The 12,361-nt window shown below is 36.1% G+C and overlaps 1 protein-coding gene across 7 annotated transcripts in view; it reads left to right on the top strand.

The window, feature by feature from the left end:
- Nucleotides 1-12,361, top strand: part of USP9X (ubiquitin specific peptidase 9 X-linked) — a 137,577-nt gene that overhangs the window by 95,867 nt on the left and 29,349 nt on the right. For all 7 annotated transcript variants that reach the window (XM_037057129.1, XM_037057128.1, XM_037057131.1 and 4 more), the window contains 8 exons: nt 1,220-1,350; nt 1,536-1,814; nt 3,612-3,737; nt 4,697-4,822; nt 6,317-6,483; nt 10,797-10,905; nt 11,138-11,284; nt 12,116-12,262. In XM_037057129.1, the coding sequence (XP_036913024.1) occupies nt 1,220-1,350; nt 1,536-1,814; nt 3,612-3,737; nt 4,697-4,822; nt 6,317-6,483; nt 10,797-10,905; nt 11,138-11,284; nt 12,116-12,262 (1,232 nt within the window). The remainder of the gene's footprint in view (nt 1-1,219; nt 1,351-1,535; nt 1,815-3,611; nt 3,738-4,696; nt 4,823-6,316; nt 6,484-10,796; nt 10,906-11,137; nt 11,285-12,115; nt 12,263-12,361) is intronic.

Genomic DNA, 12,361 nt, shown 5'->3' with positions numbered 1-12,361 from the left:
TACTTCCATCCTTAGCTCAGCATATTTTTTAACCAAGCTTGACATTCTCAGATATCATATGAATTGGTTTGTTTTTAGAGTAATTTGGTGATGTATATGAGAGGTCTTGGACCTTGCTGTTCTTTTTGTATGTAGGAATTTTTTCTTGATGAAATAATTGCAAAGATTTGACTGGTGGGATTTTTAGTGTAAAAAATGTTTTTGGGGGAAAAAACTAAATGCTAGTAATAGAGATTATACTGGTAAAATAACAATGTCATTTTAATCATCAATTAACATTGATACCAGGGATAACTTAATTATTTCATTTAGTTATGTGTCAGTGTCTCTTCAGAGTAGGAAAACTAACAATTTAACACAAATTGAAGATTTCTTTGAAAACATTTTCAGGCTGATTCTAGGCCTGTAAAAATTAGCCTACTCTAAGGAAGTTATAGTAATTTTCCATTATCTTTATTCTTTGAAAAGAGCTTTTGCTTTTTAAAAAAAATCTTAGTGAGTGAAATTTTGATCATAGGGCATTTATGTTGGAAATAATTCTATTATCAAAGTGCTTTCTAAAAGTTCATTCACTTCTTAAATCTCAGTGGTAGCTAATGCTTACAATTATATTCTGGGGACCCCCTCCTTTGGTATCTCTTCACTGTGATTTAGATAAACTTATTATTTAATATGATCAAAAAAATTAAAGCTCTGCTTACTTAGAGGTAAGCATTAGGCATGATCCCTGCCCCCACACCCTTTTTAAGGTTTGCTTTTTAAGGTTCAATTTCTTGGATACTACTAAATCTCTTCCAGTAAAACAAACCAGTTAATGCATAGTGTCATGTAGGCTAACAATAGAGAAATTGAAGGGAAGAGCTTGTCATTTTTTCCTATTCATTATTTTCAATGAGAACTGTTTCCTTTTGAAGTATATTGCATTTTTTCAGTCTCCAGTGGCTGGAGGGAGGGGAGGGAGGGAGTGTGGAGTTGAAGTCTCTGAGTAAATAGACTGCTTCCTTTGTGTTTGGGTTGGCTGATTAAAGAGCCCTGGTTTGTTTGTTTGTTTGTTTGTATTTTAATCAATCCCGATCTGCTTATGTCTTACGGAGTTTGAACCTATAACTCAACTGAAGTATTATTTCATAATAAAGAGGTCTTTAAAATATCAAAAGTGAAATACCGTGAATGCACGAATAATGTTTCATCTTACACTGCCTCTTTTTTCTTCTCACAGATAGCACAACAATAGAAAAATTGAGAGCTATTTGTTTAGACCATGCCAAACTTGGAGAAAGCAGCCTTAGTCCATCTCTTGACTCGCTTTTCTTTGGTCCTTCAGCTTCACAAGTGCTATACCTAACAGAGGTTTGTTTTTTCCTTTTGAATTTAGTCCATGTTCTTTAAATTAGACCTTTGTAAGATAATGTGGAAAGCATAACATTATAATGAAATATCTTTGAAATGGTTAAAATAATTTCTTAGCAGTGGTAAAAGGAAAAATAGTTCTCTTTTAAAAACCTTTTAACACAGTCCTTCTCCCTTTTTTCTAGGTAGTCTATGCCTTGTTAATGCCCGCTGGTGCACCTCTGGCTGATGATTCCTCTGATTTTCAATTTCACTTCTTGAAAAGTGGTGGCCTACCCCTTGTCCTGAGTATGCTAACTAGAAATAACTTCCTACCAAATGCGGATATGGAAACTCGAAGGGGTGCCTACCTCAATGCTCTTAAAATAGCCAAACTGTTGCTAACTGCCATTGGCTATGGCCACGTTCGAGCGGTGGCTGAAGCTTTTCAGCCAGGTGTGGAAGGCGGCAGTCCTATGACATCGGTAATACAGACTTTAAAAATCTTTTAATAATAATAATAGATGGTAATTCTTAAAGTTCAACTTCTCGGCATCTGTTATATATAAATTTCAAAGTTAAACTGTTTCAGGGTCCTTTCCAGTGATGATTTACTTTAGGAGTTTTCTTCTATTAAATTGTATTCATATTAAAAGTAAAAATGCTTTTCACTGATTATAGTCTTACTCGAGAAGATAGTTCTTTGTGCCCCTTAAATCATGTTTCAGTTTTAGTTATTTTAAACCTAACAATATAAAAACTTATTAACTGGTATTTGGCATATGTTGAAGACACAGGTGGTAATAAAAAAGATGTAATCAATTTAACCTGTTGCCATCTTCACAGTCTTAACTTCCAGTTCTGAGCTTACTCAGTGTCTTTCTTGGCCTTGGTAACATCCTTGATCCACCAAAAGTTCTGAAGACATGCCAGGATCTAACGCCTATTTAATTAGCGCTCTAACTATGCCCTAAATTCTGAGTAAAATTTGAGTTAACGTGCATCATAAGTGATGGTTTACTAAGTTATTGATGGAAAATAAAAGCTCAGGAATATAGGCAGTCTTTTTTAGAAATGGCTTAGGTTTTAATCAGGGAGGTTGGCATATTTGGTGATTAGATATGTGATATAATGTCACATAATTGAGATAATGGTATTTATAATTATTTTAGGTGTGATAATGATACGTGCTTATATTTAAAAAGAATATTTTTTACCTCACCCCATTTTTTAAAAGTAGTTGCTTAAAAAAAAGTAGTTGATTTATATATCAAGGATTTGCTTCAAAATAATCCTGGAGTAGGGAAGAGAGAGAAAGTGGTAGGGGGTGGTTAAATAAAACAATTGTGTATTTTAGAAATTTAACGTTAGTCTTACATGGCCTAAGTCATATATTGTTTTGTAATTAGTGGTTCTTGTTCAGATAAAACACATTCTTATCATGATCCCTGGCACGGGTGCTTAATGAGGTGCACAAGAAACAATTGCATACCTTCTTTGATTTTTCTCCAATATTTATTCATTTTTATTGTATTTTTTGTTTACATTACCTTTTAGTCCCCTTATAATCCCCTGCCCTCAGCAATCACCATTCTTATGGATTTAAAAACTTGATTATAAGCCATGGCTAGTTTGGCACAGTGGATTGCGTGTAGGCCTACCAACTGAAAGGTCGCCGGTCCATTCCCAGCCAGGGCACATGCCTGGGTCGAGGGCCAGGTCTCCAGTTGGGGCCACATGAGAAACACACATTGATCTTTCTCTCCCCTCTCTTTCTCCCTTCCTTCCTCCCTCTCTGAAAATAAATAAATAAAATCTGTTTTTAAAAACTTGACTACAAAGTAAAACACTATTACCTTTCTTACATTTGTACTTTAGTTATTGGTATTTATTAATTTTCAAAAAAATTGATAACCCTGGTGAATGGAAGCTGGATCTGTCCAGGTGTGTGCATGTAAAAGAAGTGGAGTAATTTACTAAGTCTCTAGATAGGGTTGGAACCTGCTGGTTCAGTTTATTGTTACCCTTATTAGTTATGCTGAGCCCAGAGTAGAAACAATGAGTTGGACTGCTGTAGAATGGGGGATTCACAGAGGGACATGTGGCACTCTGCTGCCCAGGAGGAAGCCCCTCACTGTTGGAAACGTGAGGTACTTTTTGTGTGACTCTCCACAGCTTCTGCACTATATGTATGGAAGGGAGTGGTGATAGATGGAGAGCAAATGGTTGGGTCTGGTTATGTATGAATTATTTACTCCAAGTTAAATGGTTATCTTTTCCAGGTCAGCCAAGTTACTCATGATCAAGCAGTGGTGCTACAAAGTGCCCTTCAGAGCATTCCTAATCCATCATCTGAATGCATGCTTAGAAATGTGTCAATTCGTCTTGCTCAGCAAATATCTGATGAGGTTAGTATTAAAGTTTTAAAGCTCTGAAATACTAGAAGGTTTTGTTCTTTTTTCTACTTTTGATCCTCTGTTAATTTAGAAATAAACCTTGTCACAATTTAGGGCTTAATTTTCCTAGACCCACTCACTTTAATGATTGTTTCAGTGTAGATAAAAGTTCCCTTAACATGAATTTTATCTATTGTTAATGTTAGTACTTTCTGGTTTTAATCATCTCTATGTACGGTAAACAGCATGCTTTTCAAGTATATAATTCAATGATTTTTGACAAATGCATATTTGTATGAAGCTTCCTTCACAATCAAGACACAGAACATTTCCATCACTCTTTCTTTGTGCCCTTAGCAGTTCTTCCTCTCTACCCCTGGCCACAGGTGATGACTGATTTTTTTTGTCACTATATACTAGTTTTCACATTTCAGATGGAATTGTGTACTGTGTGTTCTTTTATGTCTGGCTTCTTTCACTCAGAATAATGGCTGAAAATTGTCTGTGCTGTGTGCACCATCAGTTTATTCCATTTTATTGCTGAGTGGTGTCCCATGATGAGTATTTCACATTGTGTTTATCAATATTCGTGGGAAAGAACATTTGGATTGTTTTCCCTTTTTGGTTGTGATTAAACTACTGTGATCATTTTGTGCACCTGTTTGTGTGGACAGAGGTTTTTATCTTGGGTAAAAAAAAAAAAAACTAGGAGTGGAATGGTTAGATCACCACTGTAGTCTTTTTAAGATTCTTCTGAAGGTGTTATAAGGCCAGATAATAACTTGGAGTATATACTTTATGGTGTTGCTATTACACAAAAAACTAGGACAAAGGCAACTTGGAAACCTAAAGACAATGCTACTGCTTCATTCCATTCCTACTCCTTTACAAGGAAAAACATTTCTACTTTATTAGTGTTTGTGCCACTCTAAATACTCTTTCAATGGTTGTAATTACTCATTGTCTTGCAGGCTTCACGATACATGCCTGATATTTGTGTCATTAGAGCTATACAAAAAATTATCTGGGCATCAGGATGTGGGGCATTACAGCTAGTATTTAGCCCAAATGAAGAAATCACTAAAATTTATGAGAAGGTAAGAATTATCACAGAAATACATTTCTTTTAAATAAATGTCGCTTAATAGTACATGAGGCTTAATTATGTCTGCTATCTTTAAAAGCCAATCAGTTGCATCTCAATAGGTTGAAAATTAACTGGTAGCTATAGTTAAGGTGAGAATAATTTTACTTTGAAAATAAAATGCTATAGCCCTGGCCAGGTGGCTCAGTTGCTTGGAATGTCATTCTGTACACCAAAGAAGGTTGCAGATTCAATCCCTGGTCAGGGCACATAACCTAGGTTGCTGGTTCTATCCATCAGGGCAATACAGGAGGCAATCCCAATCAATATTTTTCTCCCTTTTTCCTCTCTTCCTCCCTTTTTCTTCTTCTGTCTCCCCCTCCTCAGAGTTTCTCTAAAATCAATAAACATATCCTAGGGCGAGCATTAAAAAGAGAGAGGAGGGAAAAAATAAAAGGGCTTCAGAATCCTGCCATATATAACTTTTATTTTTTAATAAAAAACTATATTTTTCTATTTTAAATTGGGGTCAGATATAATTGTCTCATACTGGATTTGATTGTTTCTATTCTCTCTATTCTTCTTTCATCACCTTTCTGTCTTGTGTAAATTTGGGTTTAGGTAGCTGTCAACTGTGTTATCACATTTAAGTATTTTTGATCCTCTTAAAATGGTCAGAAGTTGAAAGAATGTCAGCCAATTAGGTATCATCCTCAACCCTCCATTGGGTTACGTAAATTATTTACAGAAGAGAGAGAGGGTGTGTTTAACTCTTCCACTTTTTTCTGCAACATGTACCTGTCCCTGATAGCCACTTGTGCATATTTAGAAGAGGAAATTAAATTATAGCATTGTTCTCTGGCTCTGTAGAGCTTCCCTTTCATGGCCAGCATAACCCTGATTTGCCTACGATGTATGTTGATATCTTACAGTATCTATCTAATACAGTGCTGAATATTCATTCATATAATGTCTGAATGCTTGTTCTTTTCCAGGCAGGTGCTGTAATTATTAATTTTTATAAAGTCAGATTAAAATTTATTAACTACCTACTCAAGCATATTTTAGGTTGTAAAATGTTCAAAACCTTATTTAACAGTTGTCTAAAACAATTGATTTTGAATAAAATGGCACTGTAGGTAAGCAACATGATGGAACTAGTTAGAAGTACCTAACTGCAGTGCCAGAGTGGCTCTTGAGAAAGGAATGATTGTTGGTGAAGAATCACACAACTCAGAAGGTCTCTAGGAACCTGAAGGAGAAAGAAGCCCATGGTGATATGGTCAGTGTGCTCCTTCAGCTCTCCTTGGGAAGTAGCAAAATACTGGAATTAGACTTCATTGTCTCTTATAGTCACTTCCATACTATTCCAAGGGTCCTCAAGAGTTGCAGATAAAAGAGGCTGAGGCCAAATTGTTTCAGTAGTTAGGTTTTAAGCACTAGCTTGAAGTTGTATGAACTTTTTCTTAAATGCCTTTTTAGATAATTTGCCCCTATTGTTTTACAGTCCAATGCAGGCAATGAGCTGGACTTGGAAGATGAACAGGTTTGCTGTGAGGCATTGGAAGTGATGACCTTATGTTTTGCCTTGATTCCAACAGCCTTGGATGCTCTTAGTAAAGAAAAGGCTTGGCAGACTTTCATTATTGACTTACTATTGCACTGTCACAGCAAGTGAGTATCTTTTTTAATTGTAAGAACCTTTATCTCATTTTTGTAAGCAAAAATAATTTATGCTGGTACAATTTATCCCAGAAATCAAATATTATCTCTGTAGCATGCTAATATTTAGAAAAATTGTATTTAACCTTGTTTTGCTTTGACCTAGATTTGTTTGGGTTTAGTCTTTGCAAAATGTCAACATTCTCAAAGTAAAATTAATCTTCCTGTAATTTCAGAATTTAGTTTTGCCCAAGAGTTATATATTAGTTGCATTTAAAAATCTGGTTTACAAAAATTAAATTAAATGGTACATTAGCCTTCTATCTTGAATACCTAGCTACAAGGGGGCGTGCGCATGTGCACGTGTATGCATTTAATTCAGTATGAAATTCACAAGGCAGGTTTGTGGTAAGAAGTTTTGTATTTTACACTGAGAATAAAGACTATAAAGTTCTTGTTTGCATTTGAAGAGCATTTAATCAGTGACATTTTGCTTTTTGTATTGAGTCAGTCGGATTTGTAGAAATTGTTGGTTTCCACCTTTTCTCAATCTGGTCCTATTATATGTAATTAATCTACCTCACACATACATTTTGTGAAAAGACACAGGATATTTATTCAGTTTATTCTGTCACATTCCATTCAACAATGACAGAAGTTAACTAACTGATGGAAAGTTACTGTAAAGTTAGAATGATTTTGCCGAAATGAAGCCTAGTGATAAAGCTTTTTTGTTTTTCTAATGCGTACATGATTTAATGGAGTAGGATGCTATGTGTAAAGTGATAGAGAAGGTCAAGTGAAATGGTCTGCTCTTGTAGAAGTTCCTTGGTGTGATGTCCTCGAAGACATCTAGTCCAGCCTATTCAGAAAGTCCTTTGACAGGATTTCCCCCTCCCCCAAATAAGGTTGACCTCCCCCCCCAACAACTCCATTAAAGATAAATAGGTTAAGTCTAGTTCCATTTAATCATTCATTGGGTGGAGGGAGGAAAGTTTTCGTGAAAGCAAACCTGGAGGTAGCATTTTTTTTTCTGTAGTACTATCACCCTGCCCTGCAGTTTCCATTTTATAAGTAGCTAAGTACCTATTACAGGTTCAAAATCTTTATTTCCAGTTTGTAAGAATTTGGCAGCAAGCTTGACGTGAACATTATTTGCACAATTCAGAAGTAGACTTTGCTGATGGAGGAGCTAAAAGTAAACTTAAATGACAGGGTTCTCTTGAATTTTAACTTATTTCTGCTACATAGTTTGCCTCTCTGTAGTTTTAATCCACCAGCAAATTATGTGGGTCTCTACTATGTGTTTGGCAATGAGTCCAAAGTCAAATAAGAGTTGTTGCTCTCAGCGAACACTGGTACAGAAATTAGTATCATAAAAGGCAAAGTACTTTGGGAATGGGAAGAGGAATCAGTTACTTTTACTTGGAAGGAGTGAAAATGAATGGTGTGTTAAGAATATAATCTGTGAGCTGTTTGGGTAAAATGTATATGTGTATAAAAATGGAAGCTGGGCGGGCATTGGTGTTGTTCTCTCTCTCACCATCACTCGCTATTGTTTTTATTTTCTGTATTTTTGGACTCCATATATTTTCCTCCTCTCCATATTGTTTCTACCCTTTATTAAAACTAGCATTTGTTGCCTGGACAAACTGCGATATCCTTAATCTTCCTACACCCAGTGCTGCTCCACTAAGGTATTACTCTATAATCTGTTGACCACGCTGTAGATGCAGTAACCATTGCAAAATATGATCGTCTTGTTTTCTTGCTTAAAATCTTTCCATGTCTTCCCATTGCCTTTTAATTTAGTCTAAACATTTACATTTGGTTTATAAGGACTCCACAATTTGGCCCTTCTACTTTCTCATAAATTTCAACTTCAGTGCCACATTTTATACTGAGTTTTCTCTGTACCTGAGAGATCAGGTTTCCCAGACCTCTATTCCCATTAAATAAAGTTTGCTTCCACATAACACTGATCTTATTTTCTTGTAATCACTTGGGATTGCATTTAATTTCCTGTAGGTATATATATTTTTTCCAGTACTCTCCAGCACCTGTTGTTTTACACCCTGCCTTATTAACTCCTTAATGTTACACATATCTTTCATTCATGGAGGCACCTGAGTTTGCCACTCCTGGCATAGTGCTTTCAGGCAGAGCTGAGAAGTCTGGTTTCATGTGTCGAAGAGGAGTAGTAGGATCATATACTGTAAAGGAGATTAGTTGGAGTCACTTTACAGAAGGTCTTAGATGCTTGAGGTCTAAGTGTTAAATTTTGATACGGCATTTAGTCTCATTGGTAAATAATTTATCAACAAGTACCTTTTATGAACCACTCACTATTCTAGCTGCTGGAATAGCAGTAAACAAAACAGACAAAATGCCTTCTTGGAGTCTACATACTAAAGAGAATAGGGGATAGGAAGGGAAGACATGTGGGAAAAATACAGTATGTTAGGTAGTAATAAATGCTACAGAGAGAAGTAAAACAAGGAAAGGGATAAGTTAAGGAGGCAGTGGAGTTCAGTTTTGTACAGACATACCTCATGTCATTGTACTTTGCTTTATTGCAGTTAGCAGGTGTGTTTTTTACAAATGGAAGGCAAGATCCTCCGCCCGCCAAAATATTATGACCTGCTTTATTGTGGTGGTCTAGAACTAAACCCATAATTCCTCTGAGGTATGCCTGTATAGGATAGTCAAAAAAAGGCCTCCCTAAAAAGGGGGCCACTAATCAGCTCTGAGACAGTAAGGTAGTGTGATCCGTGTGGATAATAGGCGAGGTGTGTTTTAAGCACAGGAACAAGAGGTGTAAATGTCCTGAGACAGGAATATGCCAGATATGTTAAAGAACATAGAGTAACAGGAAAAGAGTTATGACTTTTTCATTAATCCAAATAAAATGTGACAGGGACTAGAAGTAGAAATGGTAAGAAATGATCAGATTTTGAGCATGTTGTGAAGATGCAACAGTTTATTGATAGACAGGTTTCTTTTGAAGTGTTACAGAAGTGTGAAGGAGGTTTTATTAGGAACTGAGAGGCCCCAACTTTATAGACCTCTTCCTCTACTCTATTTGGGCAACATAACTTTTTAAAAAATAAACTAAGACAACACGAATGGAATACTTTTGAGGTCCTGATAAAAGTTACAGACCTTCTCCCAGAAAATGGGTACTCCTGACTTGAATTAACATGGGTTCTGCCCAACTCAATTCACAGAGTTTCTGAAATCCCTCTGATTTATTGGACCATGTGTGGGTTTCAGAAACCTAAAAATATCCAGGAGACCGGTTAGTACACAGAATGTATGCTGCCAGGTTCTGCATAATGAACTATTAAATTTGGTTCTAAGTTCTCTGTCAGCTAGCACAAAGACAGAAACATGATGGTTACCCACAGAATGTAGTCTGCCTGTAAGGTACACAGGTGGTTAGTTAGCAGATTCATATGTCATAGATTGTTCTAGGTACCAGAAACTGTCATCAAGAAAGCAAGGCTTTGTGAAAGAGCATACTTTCTAATGGAGGCAGAGCACCATCTTGTATACATTTAGGAAGTGGGTTTTAGCACCTACTATATACCAGACACTATTCTAGGAGGCTAAATAAATGATGTCTCTGCCCTCTTGGAGCATTTATTCTAGGGAGATCTATGTAGATTTTTTTTAAAGAACGATAATGATAGGGTAAAATTCTCAGTGATGAAACCAGAAACAAGTTTTTCTTATAGGTCATCATAGAATATAATAGAGTACAGTGGTTCTCAATATTTAGCACACATTAGAATCACCTGCAAGATTTGTTGAATCATAGGTTGCTGGGCCCCACCTCCAGTATTTCTTATTCAGCAAGTCTGGGAAGAGACTTGAGAAATTTGTATTTCTAACAAGTCCCAGAAGCTACTGATTTGGGGATCATACTTTGGGAACTACTAATACAAAGGACATCTACAGCAATATCCTTATTGTAATTGCAGCAGAATTCCTGCAGGGTTTGCTCCAGAGCACAGATGAATAAAAATTCTGTGGAAGGCTCACTGTGGAGCATCTTGTATCTAGAGGGAGCATATCTTGTCTTTTCCAAGAAAGGGATGTTCAGAGTGTGTCTGTCAAACTCATCAGTGACAATTCAAGGTTGTAGTTTTTTACGCACAGCCTAAATTCATCTATGTTGCTGGCTTAAGGAGTGTTAACCTTATGTACTTGTGTTTGTACTTTTTAATTAACCTTTTATACCCCCCCCCAAGACAGACCAGCGCTGTAACCTTTTTTTTTCTTCATGAAAATAATATATTAAATGTGATACATTTTTATTTCAGAACTGTTCGCCAGGTGGCACAGGAGCAGTTCTTTTTAATGTGCACCAGATGTTGCATGGGACACAGGCCTCTGCTTTTCTTCATTACTCTGCTCTTTACCGTTTTGGGGGTGAGACATTTTTTTAAATGCTTATCAATGCAATTTGTTCTTTAAACAATGGACATTCAGGAATTCGTGCTTTTAGATTATATTAAAGTTGGAGCAGTTTGTATGTAATTTAATTAATAAAATGTTGTTAAATTTCCCGTACTATTTTAATAATTTAGTTAACTTTGAGTTTTTAAAACTGGATTCTAATCGTGGACATGTAAATTTGTATTTTTCTACTTTATTGTTTCAGAGCACAGCCAGAGAGCGAGCTAAACATTCAGGCGACTACTTCACTCTTTTAAGGCACCTTCTTAATTATGCTTACAATAGTAATATTAATATACCCAATGCTGAAGTTCTTCTCAATAATGAAATTGATTGGCTTAAAAGAATTAGGGTAAGTTGCATTTAATACAGTGTTTACCTTCTCAATAAATGGTGTAATTTATTAATAGTTTATAGTTTTGAGCATTTTGGGTAAATGAAAAACACCAGAGTAATAAAAAGGACCAAAAAATATGCTCTGCATTGATGGGTACTAGTAATTCATGAATAGTAGGATGAGTGCATTACTAGTCCTGTAAAATGCTTTGTTTTGCTTGAGCCTTGGAATACTGATTTTCCACTTCTTTCATTTTAGAATTTTGGGCCCTTTTGATAATTTTTCTCTTTTAAAAAGTATTCTTGCCCTGGCTGGTGTAGCTCAGTGGATTGAGTGCGGGCCTCAACCACAAGATGGCATTTCGATTCCCAGTCAGGGCACATGCCTGGGTTGCAGGCCAGTTCCCGGCAGGGGATGCATGAGAGGCAACCATACATTGATGTTTCTCTCCCTCTCTCCTTCCCTTCCCCTCTAAATATAAATACATAAAATCTTTAAAAAATTATTTTAAAAAAGTATTCTTGATGAGTCTAATGTGCTGGCACTTAATTTAATTCTTGATTTTATGACCTGATACTTTTTACTTAAAAGCATAAGGGAATATTTTTTTCATTGTTCAAGTATAGTTGTTTCCATTTCCCCCCCCCCCCCACCATATGGGAATATTTCTGAAGAGATTCTATTAGCTCTAAATTCATAAAAGCCTACTTCTAGAAAGTTCTGAAGAGAAATTGTTTAGAATGGAAAGGTTTGGGGGAATTTCCTCATGTCTGTTCAGCCCTCTCTTGTGTATGGCTCCTCCCTCCCTTTCATAAGTTGGGCATTTGATGTGTTTTTCTTTGGCAGGATGATGTTAAGAGAACAGGTGAAACAGGTGTTGAAGAGACCATCTTGGAAGGCCACCTTGGGGTGACAAAAGAGTTGCTGGCCTTTCAAACTCCTGAGAAAAAGTATCATATTGGTTGTGAAAAGGGAGGTGCTAATCTCATTAAAGTAAGTTAAAAATTTCCATTTTACTATGTATTTTTATAAAGTAAATGAGCACTGTTTAATTTTTCTATTTTGTAAAACTGCATCTTACTCATTTCTTTA

Source organism: Sturnira hondurensis, unplaced genomic scaffold (genome assembly GCF_014824575.4).
Source record: "Sturnira hondurensis isolate 20B ecotype Veracruz unplaced genomic scaffold, ASM1482457v3 Scaffold0009449, whole genome shotgun sequence".
NCBI classification, from domain to species: domain Eukaryota; kingdom Metazoa; phylum Chordata; class Mammalia; order Chiroptera; family Phyllostomidae; genus Sturnira; species Sturnira hondurensis.
Note: the sequence above shows the minus strand (reverse complement) of the source record. Positions and strands in the feature narration are given on the sequence as shown.